The sequence below is a fragment of the Haliotis cracherodii genome, unplaced genomic scaffold (genome assembly GCF_022045235.1).
Source record: "Haliotis cracherodii isolate W230 unplaced genomic scaffold, xgHalCrac1.p SCAF_20, whole genome shotgun sequence".
NCBI lineage: Eukaryota > Metazoa > Mollusca > Gastropoda > Lepetellida > Haliotidae > Haliotis > Haliotis cracherodii.
The window spans coordinates 17,709,666-17,733,301 of NW_027266276.1; the positions used below are offsets into that span (position 1 = coordinate 17,709,666).

Here is a 23,636-nt window from a genome sequence, read left to right on the forward strand (position 1 = left end):
TGCCTGGCCAGAACACCACTTCACATGCATGTTGTTGACTTTTGCCATGCTTTAGACAGGTGTCCTTTAAAGATAAACTAGACATGTTCTTTGAAGCAATGAAACACTTGAAACATGTCCAAAGCATCCCAATTCAGGACTGGTTGCTCAAACTGCAGGTTATGATCAGCTGCTATCTTTTCTGATATGCCATTTTTTTACCGTGAATGTTTGTCTGAGAAATTAACACCAGACCAATGAAGCCTCATAACTGATACACAAAGAATGCCTGTTTTGTTGGAAGTTCATTGGTCAGTCAGGATTCCCATGTGTATTTGTGGCAGACTTCATCTAACGGTACTTCTGACACCATGTTGTAAATGACAACATGATAAGCATGGCTGACTGAACTTTGTACTTTGGAAATATATTTTTGGTATTATATAAATTTATAATAATATATTTTTTTATCTGTATATATTTATTAGATCTGTTGAAAGTTACTTGAAAGTGTAATAAACTGGGAATAGTTGATTCTGCTGAGTTGCAAAATATTGACAGCTTTGAACATAATCTTCCAGATACTCCTGCCAAGAACTTTGCTGTACAGAGGCACTATGAGCCAAATGGACCAGCGGTAATTATTATGAAGTCTTTTCCTTCTTGCTTTTATTTTTCAACACTTGAATAAATGGCAAGGGCCAGTAAGTGTTGGAGGTATGAGGTTGTGTGTTACTCAACGTTTTGTTTGTATTTACCTACAGTGGATATGAAACACTGTTTAAAGTATCCTGGTGTCATCAGTTTTCACTCACATAAGACACCTGTGCTCATAAAATACAAATGAATATTAGAACAGTTAGAATATGGTACGTGCTTGTTGATATGGTCAATGTTACTTTTTTAACTTATCCTGCATTACTCCTTAATGCATCTAATGCTGTTTTCTGACAGAAAGACGGAACTGTGTGAGATCCAGCTGCTGAAGAAAAGTTGTTCCAAGCAGAAGTGGCAGCACTCTCGCACTGCTGTCACGTAACCCGGAAGTCATGGCGTCACATCAAAACACATCACTGCTTTGTCACCTCCATAGACGGACGTACTTTGTATCCCTTGTGGAAATTAAAGCTTATTGTTTCTATACTTTGCATGTTTCTGCATTCATTGTATGCTGCAATATTGTTACGTGTTTATGATCTGTTACCTTTGGGATCTTCCCATTTGTAATTTGTAATTTTTATTGCTCATTTGTGGCTCTAGACACAGTAATTTCCAGGTGTATTGTTGTTCCCGCCATTTCGTCTTTTTCACTCCATTTTGGCCATTCACCACATGCCTTAGTGTTTTGCATTTTGAATTCTTTATTTGGCTTGGGTAATGCACTACATTTATTTATTTTGTGTTGGCGTGTTTTACGTTTTACACTACCTTTTTGTGAAATGGTTTGCTCTCATAAACTTTTATATAATGAACAGTTTTTGTGTTACATTATTATTAGTGTTGTGTGTTTGCCACATCATTATGTGTTTGCTTAAATTCCAGACTTTATGCCTCACAGCCACGGGAACAAATCTGGTCGGGGACCCGCCCCTTCTGCCTTGATTGTACGACACCCTGTACTTTCATAGCATAGTGCCAATATTGCAGTCCTTTGTCGCCGTGCTCCTTCAACTCTTACTAATGAGTATCTCACTCAACGTGCTCATCGACACCCTGACATGGCTTACAACTTGGAGACTCCCTCTCTCATCACAACCAACGCCCATTTGCGGTCTTCTACACCGCCCTTGCTGTCACCTTTATCAACATTGTCCTCTCCCCCAGTGATACTCATTACGGGACCGGATTTCCCGTCTCCTCTGCCATCTATGTCAACAGGACCAGTGCTTTCAGCGCTCCCGACTCCACTCGCACTCTCAGCGCTCCCTACGCCACCGGCACCCTTGGTTTCCATGGCTCCTTCGGCCCTCCGGCTCCTGCTATCCTGTACTCTAATTTGGCATCAGCAGCACCAGTGGTGCCCTTGGCTTCCACAGCACCATCGGCAGTTGCATCACCGATACCACTGGCACCTCCTATTACGAACTCTCATCGGTCTAGATCGTCACGACTGAGTGGTAAGGAGAAACAACGTCAATTCGATCTCGTAGCTGCTCCCCCGTACGTCGTCGGGATCGGGACTATAGTTCAGTTTCCTGGGAGGGATCTTTTCAAACCAGTAGACATTCAACTTGCCTACTGTTTGGCTGATCTTTTGGCTTCTGTTGCTCTGTCTCCGGGCTCCGACATGGATAAAACACACTGTTTGGCCCCTATGGATGCCCTTCCTTCCAGACCCTATATTGACCATTCTCACTTTGGCACTTTTACTCTGTCGTTTAAAGCACCATGCTTTAGGAGAGATGACCTGCAGGTTCACTCCTTTGATGTGGCTGAAGGATCTCACATGTTAGAAGCCTCCTATGATGCGCTTTGCCGATACATGCTCGGTTTCCATTGAATTGGAAATTCGTCGCCCTATGTAAGCCTGGTCCATGATGAGAGCGTGGTTAAGATTCCTGCCTTTTCCAGTCTCATCGGTAAATGAGCACACGGAGAGGGTGATGGTTCTCTCGTTGAATTGGTTTCACGTGGCTTATGGTGGACATCATCTGTATCAGAACTTGTAGATCTTCACAGTTTACGCTCATTTAGCCTGTTTGACCTCTGCATCATAGGCTACCAGGAACCCATCTCTCGGGATAATCGTTGACAGGTCAGGACAAGGTGTCTCTAATATCATGTGTTCATTTTTGCACTCTTCTTTGTCGACAGCGCAGGCACCAACGCTCCTCTACCCTTCCCTAGCAGTGTTCCTGAAAGAGGCTCTTCCACAGTGCTCCAAGTTTTTCCACAGCCTTCCCAGTGCTTCTGCTTTTTTTTATTAGAACTCAGGTACACCACTTGTTTGTCTACCTCACAGTTCATTGACGACTGTCTGTGTATGTAGGTTGCACCTTATCGCCAGCTACATTGCGTTTTTCTCGGCTACTTCGCAGGGTGATTTTTCTAATTCTTCCCACGGCTGTTCCATCAACCCCTGTTGACTACATACTGAGGATTGTGTTGCCTTCCTTCATCGTCACCTCAATATTAGAACAGGAGCACTTACCTGATGATCAGGGTTGGAATGAATCACATTACTTCGTGCAGTACAATCTTTCTGACCAAAGACTTATATCTATTCAGATACAGGGTCGATTTTATTACTCTTCCCACGTCCGTTCCGTTGCTCTCCTCTGTCTACATGTAGAGTAACCAAGCACCCCCCTTCGTCGTCACCTCAACATGAGAATGGGAGTGCTTATATAACACCCAGGGCATGGAACTGGTCACCTTACGTTGTTCGGTGCAATCTTCAAGAACCCCAATTTTCCAGATGTCCACCTTATCTTATGGCTATAGCTTCGACTTCCGACTAACCAGTAAAGACATTACGTCAGTGGTCGGTTGAGATGCGGGTTTATTTTGTATACATGGGGTTTGGTATTGGTTCACAGGTGAACACATCATCCCAACACGATCGGAGACACCTGTTATTGACTGTCTTGTAGACGACCTCATCTACTCTTGTGTCCGATCTTAGATAGTCTCAGGGCTGTGGTCCAGAGATCAACTCCATTGGCACAGCAACAACCTCGAGCTGAAAGAGCTTTTCCTAGCTGTCACTTCCTGGCGTGCATTCTAGGTCATGTCCAGTTGATCACCATGTCATATTGTTTGAGGAACCAGGGTACTCTCGAGTCCTGCTAAACCAGACATTCTGCTTCTTCGACTTAGTGGTCAGCCTGGACCTGCAATTTTTTGTTCAGCGCTTACCAGGTTGAGGGCGTGTTCTGGCACACAGTGGCTCTTCTGCTCCATCAAATATATCAATCAATCAATCTTTATTCAACTACTTAAGAGGCCCAAGGCCTATATACATGTGACAGAGATGGTGCACACAATTATCTATTATTTACAGATTTTGTTCTATATAATAGTGTGTGGAATATGTACATGGCTAAGTTTTGAATTATCAATTTATCTAGACTGTTTAACAATTGTTGGAATTTCACAATATTTGGATCATTAAAGTATACTGAACCAAATTAAAAACTTCACAATCCTAAAATTGTAACATTTTGACCAGTTTTCATTGTAGGCCCTTATTGTGTATTTAAACAGTAATGGCCACGTATTGTCTTCAGATAACACCCGTTTTTGTGCAGGTGAATCGATCAAAATTATGTGCACAGCACTATAGTGGCAAAAGTGGTTTTTCACGTGCAACTGGTCACATGGCCATAATATCGCACATGTTTTCAGCCATACTTGTTAGCAGTCATTAACAAAAATAGAAAAACACAAACAAAGAAAAGTCTTTACGGCCATTTGTCATGCCACGCCTTTCAAATGTGCAAGACGTGAACGTCCGTAGCTGAAGTCACAAGGACGATGGGTTGTAGTCAACGGACTTTATGATTTACAGACGCGTCTACAGCAAACGGGTACCACCGCTGATCGCCCTCGGCCAGGTCGAACACATGTGACGTCACATGCAGAGGATCGTCAGATTGTCTTACGTCACCTCCGTAACCGATTTTTGACGGCTGCATCAACCAGAAATGAACTGTTTAGGAGTAGACTGAGTGTGCAAACTGTTTGAAACCATCTGAGAACTGCTCCCCTTCAAGCACGACGGCCATACTGCGGGCCGATTCTGACTCAATTACACAGACATCATCGTCAATTGTGGGCACAGCGACACTTACGATTGAATCAGAGGAATAGGAATCAAGTCGTCTTCAGTGATGAATCCCGATTTAATCTTCGATTTGCTGATGGTAGGGCGAGGGTGTGGAGGCGCTGACATGAACGTTACGCCCAGTGTTGTGTACAGGAAGTTGACAGATTTCGAGGGGAAGTGTCATGGTATGGGGTGCTTTCTGTGGCAATGCATGTTCCAGGCTTCTTGTCATCCGTGGCAACCTCAACACTGCTGCTTACCGCGACCAGGTACTGGAACCAGAACTTCTGCCTTTTATGGCAGCACATGGACCCGGTTTGATCTTCCAACACGACAATGCCAGACCCCACACAGTAATTTTGACGAGGAATTTCCTTCAGAATGCGGGAGTCAACGTCATGGACTGGCCGTCAAGGTCTCCCGACCTCAATACCATCGAACACAGAAGTCTGCGCACTCTCCAGAACAACCACAGAATTTGCAAGATCTTGGCACCATTTTGCAGCAACAATGGCATCGTCTTCCCAATCATGTGTTCACAAGCATCACAAGGTCCATGTGGAGGCGTTGTGTGGCAGCTGTCAACGCACATGGTGGCCTTACACGCTACTGAACTTGTGTGCCATCAGATTCTCGTGCTTGGGACTTATGATTTAAACTGTTGATGTTATTACCAAATACCGTAGGTACTTGGAACAAATTATGGTTACCACCGTTAATTAAAATCCTTCTTTGGACATTAAGGATTAAAAATTACCTTCTCTGATACATTTGTCCGATGTATATCATATATGGGATTACTTTTAAAAATGTGAACTTTTTATTTTGACTCAGTATAGTATACAGGAATATATTTTTTCTCACAGTGGAGTACAATGGACATACAAGTAAAATGTGATATTCATCCTCTATATTTTGACTATTACACATTTTACATAATCATTCTGACATTTTTGTGTATCTCTCACTCTCGATGCATAAATCATGGGATGAACATCAAAATCTTGCCAGTGAATTGCGGTATTTCTTTATATTCATAAAGAAATAGATACTGTTCAGTGTATATATGAGTTTTCAACATTCTATGATACAAAAATTATTCGATAATGTCAACGAAAATGACCACGATTGCAGATTAATATTTTTTACCTTTGTAGAAAAGAATTGGTAAATACACTTTCAGATTGTTACAAATTGATCCTACCAAACATTTCCCAAACCACTCATTGAATAACAATTTTTTTCACATAAGTTACCCAATTAGTCTTTCCATTCGTATTGTATTGTAACATTTCTTAGGGTATCTTGATTAATTCATTTTAAGGAGTTTCAGCCAGTACTTTATCACTTTCAGCTGTGAATATTTGAATAGAGGCAATCTACCACATTCTCCATATACCATTCTCCATAAACCATCAAATATATCATGGAAGGCTGTTTTTGACGATCAGACACTGTCTTTGCCAGCTACTGCCTCCGTGACAAAGCCTTGGATGATGTTGCCGGCATCCACGGTTTTGGTCCCCTGGTGGTAGACAACAGGTCACCTATCCTTAAAGCTGATACCCACTGATTCTCTGAAACCAGGAGCAGGGCACGTCAAACTCTCTGGTGTTTATCACCCCAGATTAGAGGGGGGCTCTAATGTGTTCCACATTTGCTCTCAGGTCAGTTCTAGTTTTTGGCTACTTGACTAATTCTATTTCTTTCACCTATTCAGGTTTTCCTTTTTGCATCGACTATCGTTTCCTGCCAACAGGAATTGTTGGAGATGTTCCGGTAATCACATAACTTCTGAAGGTATGCCCACTGACAGTGCCGTCTGATAAAGATGCATTAGGGAGTAATGCAGGATAAGTTAGAAAATTTAGTAAAATCTAAATATTTTTTACATTTCTATACTTATCCTGCATTACGACGTCCCTTCGCTATGCTGCCTCCCCACAAAGTTTCAGATGTTATGTTTAAAGCAGTTTTGTGTTTTGATGTGATGTCATGACTTTCGGGTCATGTGCCGACTGTGCGAGGGGTGCTGCCTCCTATCGTTTGGAACAACTTTTCTTTAGCAGCTGGATCTCACTCAGTTCGTCTTTCTGTCAGAAAACAGCAGTAGATGCATCAAGGAGTAATGCAGGATAAATATACAAATAAAAATATGTAAAATGTAAAAAATATTTAGATTTTAATGATTTTATTCAAATGTTTAATGTGAAAGTCTATGAAGCAAAAGTCTACATCGATTGCTTCCAAAGTTCCGAGTGCAGCCATGACACTTTGGAATGACGTCATATGTTTTCGCTCTCCTCATTGGCTTGCTATTTACGTCCACTGAGCCTCACACAAGCTTGTCACATGCACAGTGGGGGAATCCCCATCACAAAACGACATCAGTAAAGTTAACTCAGGGTGAAAAGAGTGTCCAAACTTGAATATTTGGATACATTATACAAAGTCACAAAATATTTACACAATTAAAATGCACATCACTCCTCTGGCTCGACATGACAGGGGCACCAAAACTCTGCATGTCGTCTCACACACGTAACAGGCTTGCAATAGATCAGATGAGTCCAATGTGAACATGCAGGGTGTGTGCATTGTGTCCTCTGTTGAAGGTTTTCCTCCAACAACCGAACTCAGGACCTTTCTTTTCTTTGTGGGTTTAGGATCTGTTGTCAGGATGTGTTCAGCATATCTAAAAAAGCTAGTACACCAAGTGGTACTTATCCAGGATCTCCTCCAAATCGTAAAAACAGGCACGACCATCTTCTCCGATGTGGCTTTTGCTCTCATGATCTCCAAAGAACGGGGCTTCTGCCCTCTAAGTTCTGGCCATCTCTTAAGAAAACTGTAAAACCACCGAAGTAAAAAAGGGTTGTCTCACTTTTGGTTCTTTTGCCAAGCAGACAGCAAGATCGGTAGCTAAAGCTGTAACTTCTGCACATACCCAAAAGCAGACATCATCCCTACATCAGACTTGAGGCTATATTCCTCCTCTTGGGATAATAATGCAGTGGATTCTGATCTCACACATTCAATAGAGACTTTTCCATAAAGTTGATCGCGAAGAGACGAATAGGGCACTGAAAACTGTCTTGCTGCACTTTTGAACCCTTCCCCGCTAACGATGGGCTCATAAGCTTTTTCCATGCCCTAGTGGATATTGCTATTAATTGCCCTTCCCTGAGCTAATGGAGCCCTAAAATCATAATAAAGACTCTCATGACATTAACGTAAAACATAATGAAAATATCCACTTAAAGTATGCATGATATAAGAGATGGGCCCACTGCCTTTCCATACATTTTATTTTTAGCCAGAGTATCATGTGATGGTCATGTGATTTTCTGAAGGCCGATATCAACACCAGGCAGACAATCTATCACTTAGGTTTTTGACAGCACTAAAACTTTCCTAATATGAATTTTTTTTCATAGTGGTGAGTTATGTCTAAGTGATCTCTGTTTCAAACTGATATATTTCTCAAATTTGATCAATAACTTTCATTTTGTAGCTTGATTCTGAGCATTTTGTCACTGGAGCGGTAGCGGGATAGTGCTGCCAGTGACGTCACATCTCGTATAATATCAGAACAAAAACATGATTCAAAATGGCAGAGCAGAGCAATACATCGAGTGAAAACATGTGACAGTATGACATGTGATGAAAGTGAAGGTTTCTTTGTTATGACCTTCATTATTGATAAAACAAACTCTGAAAATCATTATGATCAGTGGTCCAATGCTTCAGTCAACTTGATTCTACAGAGAACTTTATGCAAGTTCAGTTATGCCTAAAACTTCATATTACAGCATTAGCTTGTCATAGTAACATATCTGATCTTCATGGGGATTCCTGCTCAGGTGAACTCGGAGTTCTACACTGGCTGGCTGGATCACTGGGGGTCCCCTCACTCCACAACAGACATGAGAACAGTGGCCAAGAGTCTTGACCTGCTCTTGGACTATGGTGCCAATATCAACATGTAAGCTTGCAATAGGTTCTTGCTGGTGCCATATTGGTTGCTGTATTTAGCTTGTCTACAAGTGCTTCAGATTGGCAGGGAACGTGATAGTCATTAACTACTTCTATAGTTAATGTAGCTTTTAGTGAATAGTTTCCAGTTACTGTCAACTTATATGTTTTTTAGTGCTGAAAATATCCTCCTATGTTTTAGTATATGGTAAAATAACAACATAAAATTACAATAAGCCTGTAGTCTGTATGCCACATCAATCACTTCCTATACAGTAAGTAAATACAGCCTTGAAATAAGAGTATTGAACATAATTATGCCAACAGTATTATTGTTTCTTTAGGTACATGTTTGAAGGAGGCACCAACTTCGCTTACTGGAATGGTGAAGTATTTTCCCAGTTCATCATTTGATATATGTCATAGAAACAGGTGTTTTTAATCATTTAACCAGATGACAAAATAAGTAAATTCTTTTTAAATCTTATTGACTAGACTTACTGTAATACGATACAAAGTTCAACAGCTTTGGTTGCTGATTGTGTCTAGAACTAAAACATGGGTATGACATGGCTTTGATAAAACTGATCTGTTTTGATTGCAGGTGCAAATGCCCCTCCATACCAACCTGTTCCAACCAGCTATGACTATGACTCCCCGCTTAATGAGACCGGTGACATCACAGATAAATATATTGCCATAAGACAGATCATTTCAAAGGTAAATTTTCTTAGGTAAAGGTAAATATATGCTTAATATATATATTTTGTAAATCCATTATATTTGCTGAAAGTACACCTCAAATACACTACCATCAGAAAGGTCAATCGTAACACATAATATTGAAATATTATGGATAGATATGTGCTGTAAACACTTAGCTGTGAAGAAGACATCTGTGTAACACATGCTGTACACACTTAGTGGGGAAGAAGACATCCTTAGTGACACATGCTGTACACACTTAGTGGGGAAGAAGACATCTGTGTAACACATGCTGTACACACTTAGTTGGGAAGAAGACATCTGTGTAACACATGCTATAAACACTAAACTGTGAAGAAGACATCTGTGTGACACATGCTGTACACACTTAGTTGGAAAGAAGACATCTGTGTGACACATGCTGTACACACTTAGCTGTGAAGAAGACATCTGTGTGACACATGCTGTACACACATAATGGGGAAGAAGACATCTGTGTAACACATGCTGTACACACATAGTGGGGAAGAAGACATCTGTGTGACACATGCTGTACACACTAAGTGGGGAAGAAGACATCTGTTTAACACATGCTGTACACACATAGTTGGGAAGAAGACATCTGTGTGACACATGCTGTACACACTTAGCTGTGAAGAAGACATCTGTGTAACACATGCTGTGCACACATAGTTGGGAAGAAGACATCTGTATGACACATGCTGTACACACATAATGGGGAAGAAGACATCTGAGTAACACATGCTGTACACACATAGTGGGGAGAAGACATCTGTGTGACACATGCTGTACACACTTAGTGGGGAAGAAGACATCTGTGTAACACATGCTGTGCACAGCTTAGTTGGGAAGAAGACATCTGTGTGACACATGCTGTACACACTTAGTTGGGAAGAAGACATCTGTGTGACACATGCTGTACACACATAATGGGGAACAAGACATCTGTGTAACACATGCTGTACACACATAGTGGGGAAGAAGACATCTGTGTGACACATGCTGTACACACTAAGTGGGGAAGAAGACATCTGTGTAACACATGCTGTACACACTTAGTGGGGAAAAAGACATCTGTGTGACACATGCTGTACACACTTAGTGGGGAAGAAGACATCTGTGTAACACATGCTGTACACACTTAGTGGGGAAAAAGACATCTGTATCACACATGCTGTACACACTTAGTGGGGAGAAGACATCTGTGTAACACATGCTGTACACACATAGTTGGGAAGAAGACATCTGTGTAACACATGCTGTACACACTAAGTGGGGAAGAAGACATCTGTGTGACACATGCTGTACACACTTAGTGGGGAAGAAGAAATCTGTGTAACACATGCTGTACACACTAAGTGGGGAAGAAGACATCTGTGTGACACATGCTGTACACACTAAGTGGGGAAGAAGACATCTGTTTAACACATGCTGTACACACTTAGTGGGGAAGAAGACATCTGTGTAACACATGCTGTACACACTTAGTTGGGAAGAAGACATCTGTGTAACACATGCTGTACACACATAGTGGGGAGAAGACATCTGTGTAACACATGCTGTACACACTTAGTTGGGAAGAAGACATCTGTGTGACACATGCTGTACACACATAGTGGGGAGAAGACATCTGTGTAACACATGCTGTACACACATAGTGGGGAGAAGACATCTGTGTGACACATAATGTACACACTTAGTTGGGAAGAAGACATCTGTGTAACACATGCTGTACACACTTAGTTGGGAAGAAGACATCTGTGTGACACATGCTGTACACACTTAGTTGGGAAGAAGACATCTGTGTAACACATGCTGTACACACTAAGTGGGGAAGAAGACATCTGTGTAACACATGCTGTACACACTAAGTGGGGAAGAAGACATCTGTGTAACACATGCTGTACACACTAAGTGGGGAAGAAGACATCTGTGTGACACATGCTGTAAACACTTAGATGTGAAGAAGACATCTGTGTAACACATGCTGTACACACTTAGTGGGGAAGAAGACATCTGTGTAACACATGCTGTACACACTTAGTGGGGAAGAAGACATCTGTGTAACACATGCTGTACACACTAAGTTGGGAAGAAGACATCTGTGTGACACATGCTGTACACACTTAGTGGGGAAAAAGACATCTGTGTGACACATGCTGTACACACATAGTTGGGAAGAAGACATCTGTGTAACACATGCTGTACACACTTAGTGGGAAGAAGACATCTGTGTGACACATGCTATAAACACTTAGCTGTGAAGAAGACATCTGTGTAACACATGCTGTACACACTTAGCTGTGAAGCAGACATCTGTGTAACACATGCTATAAACACTTAGCTGTGAAGAAGACATCTGTGTAACACATGCTATAAACTCTTAGCTGTGAAGAAGACATCTGTGTAACACATGCTGTGCACACATAGTTTGGAAGAAGACATCTGTATGACACATGCTGTACACACTTAGTTGGGAAGAAGACATCTGTGTAACACATGCTGTACACACATAGTGGGGAGAAGACATCTGTGTGACACATGCTGTACACACATAATGGGGAAGAAGACATCTGTGTAACACATGCTGTACACACATAGTGGGGAAGAAGACATCTGTGTGACACATGCTGTACACACTAAGTGGGGAAGAAGACATCTGTGTAACACATGCTGTGCACAGCTTAGTTGGGAAGAAGACATCTGTGTGACACATGCTGTACACACTTAGTTGGGAAGAAGACATCTGTGTAACACATGCTGTACACACATAGTTGGGAAGAAGACATCTGTGTGACACATGTTGTACACACATAGTGGGGAAGAAGACATCTGTGTGACACATGCTGTACACACTAAGTGGGGAAGAAGACATCTGTTTAACACATGCTGTACACACATAGTTGGGAAGAAGACATCTGTGTGACATATGCTGTACACACTTAGTGGGGAAGAAGACATCTGTGTAACACATGCTGTACACACTTAGTGGGGAAAAAGACATCTGTATGACACATGCTGTACACACTTAGTGGGGAGAAGACATCTGTGTAACACATGCTGTACACACATAGTTGGGAAGAAGACATCTGTATGACACATGCTGTACACACTTAGTGGGGAGAAGACATCTGTGTAACACATGCTGTACACACTTAGTGGGGAAGAAGAAATATGTGTAACACATGCTGTACACACTAAGTGGGGAAGAAGACGACATCTGTGTAACACATGCTGTACACACTTAGTGGGAAGAAGACATCTGTATGACACATGCTGTACACACTTAGTTGGGAAGAAGACATCTGTGTAGCACAAGCTGTACACACTAAGTGGGGAAGAAGACATCTGTGTGACACATGCTGTACACACTTAGTGGGGAAGAAGAAATATGTGTAACACATGCTGTACACACTAAGTGGGGAAGAAGACGACATCTGTGTAACACATGCTGTACACACTTAGTGGGAAGAAGACATCTGTATGACACATGCTGTACACACTTAGTTGGGAAGAAGACATCTGTGTGACACATGCTGTACACACATAGTGCGGAGAAGACATCTGTGTGACACATGCTGTACACACATAGTGGGGAGAAGACATCTGTGTAACACATGCTGTACACACATAGTGGGGAGAAGACATCTGTGTGACACATACTGTACACACTTAGTTGGGAAGAAGACATCTGTGTAACACATGCTGTACACACATAGTTGGGAAGAAGACATCTGTGTGACACATGCTGTACACACTTAGTTGGGAAGAAGACATCTGTGTAACACATACTGTACCCACTTAGTGGGGAAGAAGACATCTGTATGACACATGCTGTACACACATAGTGAGGAAGAAGACATCTGTGTAACACATACTGTACACACTTAGTGGGGAAGAAGACATCTGTGTAACACATGTTGTACACACTTAGTTGGGAAGAAGACATCTGTGTGACACATGCTGTACACACTTAGTTGGGAAGAAGACATCTGTGAAAAACATGCTGTACACACATAGTTTGGAAGAAGACATGTGTGACACAAGCTGTACACACTTAGAGGGGAAGAAGACATCTGTGTGACACATGCTGTACACACTAAGTGGGGAAGAAGACATCTGTGTGACACATGCTGTACACACTTAGAGGGGAAGAAGACATCTGTGTGACACATGCTGTACACACATAGTGGGGAAGAAGACATCTGTTTAACACATGCTGTACACACTTAGTAGGGAAGAAGACATCTGTGTAACACATGCTGTTCACACTTAGTGGGGAAAAAGACATCTGTTGGGTTTTAGGGATTTAGAGTTTAATCGACATTGTTCCATGTTGTTAGACCTCCTTGTTGAGCTCTATGAGGTTTTCCCATCGACAGGCTTATAACAGATGTCGCATGTCTGACATTTGATTTGGTGGAATTAAGGTCAAGGTCACAATATGAACTATTCATAAAAATGCTTATGTTTGTAATGTTTGTAAATATTGAGGATGCCTCTGTATATGACACATGCTTCTGTTCCAGTACAACCCTCTACCAGCTGAGCCGATCCCCCCAAATACTCCCAAGTGTCCTTATGGTACTGTGCAAATGGACTTTGTAAGTTGAGTTTGACAAATAACAAATATTGTGTTGACGTGTGTTTAATATCATAATCATCATTTTGGGGATATATTAAAGCTTTATGATATCATCAAGGGTTGTTTTTTTCTGGTATTCCTCCAGTAAGCATTCTTGGGCAGAGAAGTTGCCCAATGTTTATCATTATTATGATAATAGTCCAGTTGTATAGCCTGGGTACTGGAGTGGACACCCTGTGGAGATTCAGGAGTAGAATAAGTTTCTGGTGTCTTATGTGTCTTGTGCTAAGAGCTGACTAATGTGGTTCTAATGTGACTGTGTGCCCAAGTGTTTCAGCAACAGGGAACGCTGCTCCTTGGTCGGATCACGGGATGGAATATTATCAAGGTCCCATGAACATGATGATATTGCTGCAGTATGCTGCAATATTCATTATGACCTGTCATCTTGTCTACTGGAATGTACAGTGTGGTCACATCTTTGTGGTATAAACCACACCATCAACCACTGGTGTGGCTTCTCGTTGCCCAGTCCCACATTACCAAGACATAGCTGTAATTTTGTGGGGTTAATTATTTAACGAAGTGGAAGGGGGATATAGGAATGGGTGCCGTCCGTCTGTCCGGCCATCCGTCCGTCCTTCCGTCCGTCCGTCACATTTCGTTTCCGGAGCAGATCTTGAAAACCGTACCATATTTCTTCACCAGATAGATCTAGTGGTGAACTGGTGCCTTTTGATAGTTTGGGATTGATAAAAAAGTTATTTTTCGAGTTTCCATGGCACCGACTTTGATTTAGACTGATAATGGTGGTAGTCGTCGTTTCCGGAGCAGATCTTGAAAACCGTACCATATTTCTTCACCATACTTGGCACATAGATAGGTCTAGTTGTGAACTGGTGCCTTGTTGTTATTTTATGATTTTTAAAAAAAATATTTTTTGAGTTTCCATGTCAACGACTTTGATTTAGACTGAAAATGGAGGTAGTCCTCGTTTCCGAAGCAAATCTTGAAAACCGTACCATATTTCTTCACCAAACTTGGCACATAGATAGATCTAGTGGTGAACTGGTGCCTTTTGATAGTTTGGGACTGATAAAAAAGTAATTTTTCGAGTTTCCATGGCACCGACTTTGATTTAGACTGAAAATGGTGGTAGTCGTCGTTTCCGGAGCAGATCTTGAAAACCGTACCATATTTCTTCACCAAACTTGGCACATAGATAGATCTAGTGGTGAACTGGTGCCTTCACATAGTTCACAGGAGCTAATGCATTGCACACACCCGACATGTCATATTGGCGGGGGATGTGAGTATTTGATGCTTATTTCATTGTGTGCTTTTCCATTTAACTGAACAATTCCAGGTTTTCTTGTGAAACTAGCCCTTCACTTACTTGACGGCCAATGACAGTTTTGTGTGTTTTTCTCCAGATGACCACTATTCAAGGTTCTCTTGAAACCACAAGTCCTGGTGGACCAGTCAAATCTCGTTTCCCTCTCACCATGGAACAGATTAAGTTTGTGAGTAAACATTTGATTGGTGTACATGTTCTGCATAATAATTATATTGAACCTCAAGTCCAGGTATCTGTTAAACAATAGTTTATATTTATTTGATTAAGGTTGTGTAGGAATTATTCCACTGAGACAATTAGTACATAAATATAATGTGTTCGAGAAAATTTGGAAATTTTAGTTCCAAGTTATGTTCCAAAATGTTATTCCTTAGCAAATCACATAAAAAAATGAACAAATTGTTCAAATTGTTGGTACACAATTATAAAATGTCTCTAAGAATACTCCACAAAACTAACACATCTTTCCTGTTTTGGAATTAATAAATGCCTCTGTAAATGTAAGAGACTTGTAACATGTTCCTAAATACTGATTTCCCCATCATCTATGTCTACTAAGTTTATTGCTGTGTCTGTTTCCAGTATTATGGCTTCATCCTATACCGCCATGTCTTGAAGAGCAGCTGGACGCTCCCAACAGCACTAGTGACTAACGGAACACGAGATCGAGGCTACGTCATGGTCAACGAGGTGGGTGAGAAGGTCATGTTAAAACTGCATGTTGTAGCTGTCTGTATGGCCTGTGAACAGCATGCTTGGTATAAGTTATAGTTTTAGTCCTTCATGCATGAAAATACTTTTTACCGGAATCAGTCCCAACTAAACTGTGAATTTATGGCCCTGCTGATTTAGTGTCTTTATGCTTGCTGTAACAACATACTTAATGAACCACTGGGTGGTCACATTGCATGATCCCTCAGCCTGGGGTACTGGGAACTTTCTGCCCCGAACCTCCATGTAGCTGGCACCTTGGGAGACTTAGCTGTGACCTGGTTGAGTGTTTGCTACCATACACTCATTTTGTGGATGATTGCCCACATTGTTGACCACTCTTTCATGTGGTCCTGACTCAATTTTTTGCTGTAGTTGGATGTGGCAATGATATTAGTGACAACAGGTTACGAACTTCGTAACCTGTTGTCACTAATATCATTGCTAAATACGAACCATTCAATAACTCATTGAGCACTGAAGATTTTTAAACATTGATGAAGGACAAGAATGAAAGGTCATCATACAACCATTTCTTTGATGGCTGAATCTCCAGGTACCAATGGGCATCCTTAACCGGGACCTGGTGTGGCAGGTGAACATCACTGGGGAGGCTGGCCAGTACCTGGACATTCTAGTAGAGAATCAGGCCCGGATAGGATTCTCTACTTTGATGAACTACAATCAGAAGGTAGGTGGGACAAGCTGCCATCCAAACAGGTAGACCATTGCTCATGCACGACCTGATGTTTTAGGGAAGAGCCACTTGGTGTTTTAGGGAATGGCCACTTGGTGTTTTAGGGAATGGCCACTTGGCGTTTTAGGGAATAGCCACTTGGTGTTGTAGGGAATAGCCACTTGGTGTTGTAGGGAATGTGTTGTGACTATGACACTTAATGTGTTGGAACTATGACACTTAATGTGTTGGGACTATGACACTTAATGTATTGGGACTATGACACTTAATGTGTTGGGACAATGACACTTAATTTAATAAGGACTATGACACTTAATGTGTTGGGACTATGACACTTAATGTATTGGGACTATGACACTTAATGTATTGGGACTATGACACTTAATGTGTTGGGACTATGACACTTGATGTATTGGGACTATGACACTTGATGCATTGCTACTATGACACTTAATGTATTGGGACTATGACACTTAATGTGTTGGGACTATGACACTTAATGTGTTGGGACTAGAACTATGACGTTTGATGTTATGACCTTTTTCATTCCCTCCTTTTTTTGTTTTTGTAAGGATTTTCAAAATTCTGGTTCAGCCTGTTTTGTGTTGATTGTTTCAGAATTGTCGATTAAATATGTTTGAACCACTTGCAGGGCCTGACAGCCAATATAACCTTGAATGGAACTGTTCTGGAGGACTGGGAGATTTACCCAATAACCCTGGAGAATATTCGTTCACCTGCCAACTTTACCAGACAGTTCAGGTGAGTGTCATACCATGGGGATGGAGGATGCATTGTCTGCAAAGCTCAATGGAAACCATGGCATATGCTGTTGGTATTCCAGGCCTCAAAGTTTAAATTTTTACCAAGTAGCCATAAGGCGACATTTTTTTATTTCTTGGTTTACGGATGCGCCGCTCTTTCAAAGTCCTAAAAAATAAAAATGAAAATGACCTTTTTTTTTATTACGGCCGATCTTTTCGACAAAAAGTTTAAACAAAAAAAGATTTCTTTTCCTCGTCGAGCGTAAAGCAAAGGGAAGTCACTCTGATATTTCTTGCTGGGATCCTTCTCTAATACCATCAAAGCTTGTCAACGCAAAGCGCAGTGTTGACTAGTATAACTATTTCAACACTGTTGGCCGTTCAAAGCCACAAGTCACACCGCACAGTAGACCGTCCAAGCCACGTCAAAAAAGATTATAATTATATTAACCTACTTGTCATATCATTCATTTATTAAATCTATCACATTTCACAATGTCTGAAATACTTATTCCATTTGATTTTATCATTTTTTTATCTATAGATTAAAAATGTATTCACTTGACACTATTTCCCGCAATGTTATTGAAAATAAAATTCTCGGACACACTTCGACAACGGGTCCTCATCGAACATTTCAAATAGCAAAATAAAGACGTTTCACGTGCTGAAACGTCTTTATTTACAAAGTAATAAAATCATTAAAAATATATCTATAAAAGTTGCCAAACTGACGTCTTAGTTATTATTTCCAACTTTTCATGCGATCGCATATCGTAAGTCAAATGACATCTCGGCATTCGTCGCCTCGATTTCTCGGCTCGGACACGATGTCTTAAACCGCCAGTTACAGCCTTTCAGCACCCAAATCGGCTTCCCACTTTATGTTCTAAACATTACATTCCTCTGCCACATACAATTATGGATAAGAGGTCGTGTGGCCCTCTGCCTCTCAGCTGGGGACTGCGGACAATTCTCAGGTCCAAGGCAGCATAACATATTAAAACACTTGAAATATAACAAAGCAGATCTCACTTCTAAATTATGTCTATGTATTTATATACATATATATATATATATATATATATATATATATATATATATATATATATATATATATATATATATATATATATATGATGGCTATAGTGGCATGATCTCTTGTCAGGTCAAGTCAGAGCCAAATATCACAAAATCATACAAATACATTTAGAAGCTGACTACAAACAACTTGTGTACCATCAGAGACCATATAATCTATTATATCGCAGTTCATTAGTGGTGAATATGTGTTATTGGTGCATATTATACATATGGCTGCTACGGAACATCGCAGGACAACAGGTCTGTGGGCTACAAATTTGATAATAATGAAACAGTTACTGCATAATAAGAATATATCCAGTCAAAGTGCATATACTAATCAAATGACTTATATACATTAATCACGAAATAATGCTCCTTGTAAACCATGTCCGTTTATAGAATAGTTACATTCACTATATATACAATAACAAAAAATGTATTTACAAAACGTAAGGTATACAAATTCAAGTGGACTCCCCTCTTCCCGGGGAACAGTACATTGCAAATCAGCCAGATCCCGAGGGTGACAATCGAATGGAGGGCACATGCCCCTACTGTTTTATCAAACCCTGTGTAGCCACCCACAACGGAACAGCCAGATGGATGGGACATGCCCTCCCTCCAAGCCCTAATAACTGCACCATCAGAAAGGCTCTCTACTATAAATTCTGGAAAATAATTGACAACTGTAACGGGTGGAAAATACCAGAATATGTTCAAAAGAAGATGAGACTGGGAGATGGGGAGCATGTTGTCTTCCATCACAGACAAATAATGCCGGAATGTGTGTTGTCACTTGTGCGAACAAAATACCCAAATAGGATAAATGAGCCATATATGGGACACAAGTGGTGGCGAACTGACTTTGTTATTTTTCTCTTTGTATATATATTATCATTGATATTCTTTCAAAAACCGCAATTTATTACTTTGGGGAAAATCAAAATTTTGTAAAGCATAACACAGTAATGAAACTCTTGGCATCATGTAGCTGACTATGGCAATACAGTATCCGTATCAGACAAGTGATTGTGACTTGTTTACATAAAGAGTGTAATTGCTCCTATGAGGTCAAATGTGTGACTTGTGCTGTGTCTCAAAGTTGACAGGCCTTCCGTTCCCTCCTGGAGGAAAAAGTGGCGGTTTAATGCCAAAATATACGCATAAGAAATCTTTGTCACAGCTCGTAACTTAGCTCTATGCATCCATAAAGTTCCATATTTTTAATACAGATCGCGATTTCATGCTAAACGTTCAGCATAACATGATTTAACCCAAACCTTTCGCCAAAGTCTGAAAATTATCGTTGCTGTAATTTGATTAGCAGCCTTAGGTCACGTGCTTAAATTTGACCAATCACGAACCTTGTAGCAGATTTTGTCGGTGAAACAATATAAGTTTTTTTAATGTATACTGACATGGCAGACGTATGTGTTATTCATACGAAGCTTTGAAAACCGAGGTATTTCCTCATGTTAGTGAACGGACAGCCACTATCATCGGGGAATGGGTGATGACTGATATTATTTGTAATTCTTTTTAAAATAATGTTCCAACAACATAAACAAATGAAAATTAAGAGAAATAGGTAAGTGGATTTTATGAATTCTTATATTTGCCGAAAAAATCGTTAGATTTGCGCTTAATTTGGACGTTAAGAATGTTTTAGCTTACATTATTATTTATTTAAAACAAACTTTATTTAGTTGTTCATGAATTATTTAAATAATGAAATACACATAACTTTCATATTTATAAACAATAGGATTAATTAGACCTTTCAAATAGTGTATGGCAAAACATGTAGTAGCAAAGATGTTAATTTCAGCAGATAATTCCTTGATAAATGTTGGTTTCATCTATCACGAAACAGTCTCTGGGAACTTGGTGTCACAGCAGTAATCTTCTGGTTGGCTGGTGTTGAAAGAGATAAACGATGCCCATGCTGCCAAAATAGTAGCGTCTTTCATGCATTTCCACCCATGACATGAAGATTGTTATGTTGCCATCCTTACACAAGCTGAGTGCCAGGGATATAATAAAATGTTCTTGAAAAATTGAGTTATTTTACTTTTATTACGCCAGGATATTTTTTTTCATACCTACGTAACAAAATTCAGGTAAAAAAAATGTGAGAGGCTTTTTTTTTTCTTTTTTTTAATAGGCCTGCCTGACTTTTGAAATGAGTTTGAAATCGGTAAACCAAGAAATAAAAAAAGTGTCGCCTAAGGCTTCAAGCATTTTTTTCCTGGTAGCCAGTGGTACATTCAAGTCAAGTCAAACTAATATTGTAGGTAGCCAAAATCTTTGAAATTATCTTTATCCAATAACTATATTAATATGTACAAATTATAGCACTAGTCTTGGAATTGTATATATTAATGGAAACTGTACTTGATTTTGATACTTGTGCCTCGAACAATGAAACTAACACTTTTAGTCTACTAGTCCTTATAATGATAACATATAGCAATACCCTTACAAATGGCAAATTTCTACTAGTCCTTATGATACCTTAACTATTGAGCAGTTAGGCAAGGACTATAGGACTAGTGTCAATTTCTAATACTGCCTTGCTTATCCAATGAGCATTGTCAACTAAATTAAAGTACTAATTGCATTAATATTTATGTATTTCAGTTCATTGTCGACTTTAGGAGGAAATATTTGCAAGTACAATTATTAGCAGACGTCTTTTCTAAGGTCAGCTGTCATATATTTTTGTGTCTACTAGAAGTGTAGCAATAGAAATTAGTCACCAGAAGATAATTTTCAAAGTAGTCATTTGGCTACCTCTGAATTTTAGACAGTAGACAAACTGAAATTTAGGTCGCAACTTTGAGGCCAGTATTCCATGTACTCTGTATCAGTCAGGTCTCAGGTAACATTTCCCATTTCCCATGGGGAAACATTCATTGCAGGCATTGAAGGCATTGCGGCCAAGGTTCAGCTCCAGAGATGTCAGCTCCTGGAACACATGTCCTGTCTGGTTGTGGACACTAGGGTACTTTTGTAAAACCAGCACTTAGTACAACTATCTATTGTATCAATGGTAACAGCCTTTATTGTTCAATTTCAGGGCTGGTCCCAAGAAATCAGCCTCAGGTGATCTAGAGACTCCCTCCATCTACATGGGTAAAATACCAGTACCAAACATGGCAGGCATGCCACAGGACTCCTTCCTGGACATGAGGCCCTGGCATAAGGTAAGTTAGTCCTTGAATGTCTGCCACTAACATGCTGCTCAGAAACAGTTTGATACAGAAAGAATTGTAACACAAAGACTCAGATACGTGGAAATAACTTTACATTTCCATAATTGTAGATGTTAGTTTGTAGTAATAGTTGTAGGATAATAATGAACGAATAAGGAACACATAACCACCAGTAGTGAAGTATGACAGAAGATGTTATGACCGACTATCTTGTAGGATGTGCTTGAGCTTCCCAACCATATACAAACAGACAGAACTGGAGTGAAGAGACAGTTGAAACAAACTACAGCCTGTGCTTGTGTATCCAAGAGTTATCCCCCTTTGCCCCTTCTCCCTTATATACTTCTCTGTTTGCCTGAGGATAGACATTTCTCCTTTCCTTGTTTTGTCATAAAATTTTGTCTTCAGGTGGTGCTACCTAAATATATCCTTTCCCGCTTGTTTGTGGCTTATACCTTGATACTTCGTTTTTGTTCATTGCAGCGTAACTTTCATGCCTTGGTTGCCATTTTAACTTTTGTGCTTCTCGTGTTTATGAGGTTACGCACTAATGTCATTTTTGTTATAGTGTTCTTAAACTTTTGGTAAATCTTTCAATTATTTTGTTGATTATGGCTTTCTATTGACTTAATTCCTAATGATTAGGCATATTATGTGTTTGGTTTGCTACCAGTCGCTCGTCACACTCTGGTTGTGTTTGAGCGCTTGGTTCACCTCTTTGTTCAGTATAGTGTTTTGCGTCATATGTATTTCTGTTCGTAACACTTAGGCGCTGTTTACATTTTTGGTAGAATGTATTCTATGTGTTGTGCTTTATGTAAAAGACCCAAGTCGGGGAAAGACCCACATCAGCTTTGCCCCTACTTCTTATGCATCATCCAGATGTTGCCTGATCTTGTCAGTCACCGGGTCGTCATTCCCATGCCTCAACTCATACTTCATGATGCTGTTCTGGTTCCCCTCGCCATTCTCATACTCCTGATGACGCCCCTGATGCTTTTGGCAAGCACTGTCATCAGCTTTCCCCGGGACAGTGTATCCAGTTGTCACGGGATCGCTCTCAGGTTTCGTCTAATAGTCGCCACATTTCGCTGATCCTTCACCATGTTTCACTGGACCGTCTCCAACGGTCGCCGTCCAGTAGCCAAGCCACACCTTTGCCACATACTGTTCCTCGCCGACCATTGCCTACTCAGTGCGCTTGTCCTCACGCATCCTGGCACATGACGCCGGACGGCTGGAGTCCTCAGCTAAGTCACCTTCTCCTGCAAGTCGCCATCTCTCTACCCCACACCGCCCTTCGGATGATGAGCAACATTTTGTACCAGACTATAACAAAGCGTCTCCAGCCAAGTCTGTCATGCTTGTGGATATGCCTTCTTGGCTCATCTCCCTCGTGCCTCGTCTAGGCAACTCTCACCCCTGCCTTGGACTGGCAACAGCAACTTGTGCACTTGTCCACTTACCGTCATTAGACGCTCAGCCTTGCTCAAACTGTCTTCCTGGGATCCATCTTTCAAGATGAAATTGATGCGTCCACCTTGGTCTGGTTTGACTCTCTTCATTGGCCAGATCCCTACTGTTGCCAAGGAGAGCTGGGACGCTAATCAACAACAGTTTCATCTACTTAACGTCTCCTCTCTTCACAGCTCTCTCAGCAGTGAAAGTCCTATGTTGGGAGGAGACCATGTTTGGAGAGGAAGTCCTCTTCCTTTCCTCCCAAACACCAGTCCCCCAGAAAGACTGGACCTACAAGGACCCCACCACGGCTTT

At 40.7% G+C, this 23,636-nt stretch overlaps 1 protein-coding gene across 1 annotated transcript in view; it reads left to right on the top strand.

The window, feature by feature from the left end:
- The window catches only part of LOC139470374 (beta-galactosidase-like), a 54,881-nt gene that overhangs the window by 19,583 nt on the left and 11,662 nt on the right, over positions 1–23,636 (top strand). Inside the window, exons 7-16 of the mRNA XM_071252783.1 lie at positions 561–616; positions 8,611–8,732; positions 9,067–9,107; positions 9,327–9,442; positions 13,978–14,052; positions 15,467–15,556; positions 15,973–16,080; positions 16,658–16,792; positions 17,451–17,560; positions 21,728–21,854. Of these exons, the coding sequence (XP_071108884.1) occupies positions 561–616; positions 8,611–8,732; positions 9,067–9,107; positions 9,327–9,442; positions 13,978–14,052; positions 15,467–15,556; positions 15,973–16,080; positions 16,658–16,792; positions 17,451–17,560; positions 21,728–21,854 (980 nt within the window). The remainder of the gene's footprint in view (positions 1–560; positions 617–8,610; positions 8,733–9,066; positions 9,108–9,326; positions 9,443–13,977; positions 14,053–15,466; positions 15,557–15,972; positions 16,081–16,657; positions 16,793–17,450; positions 17,561–21,727; positions 21,855–23,636) is intronic.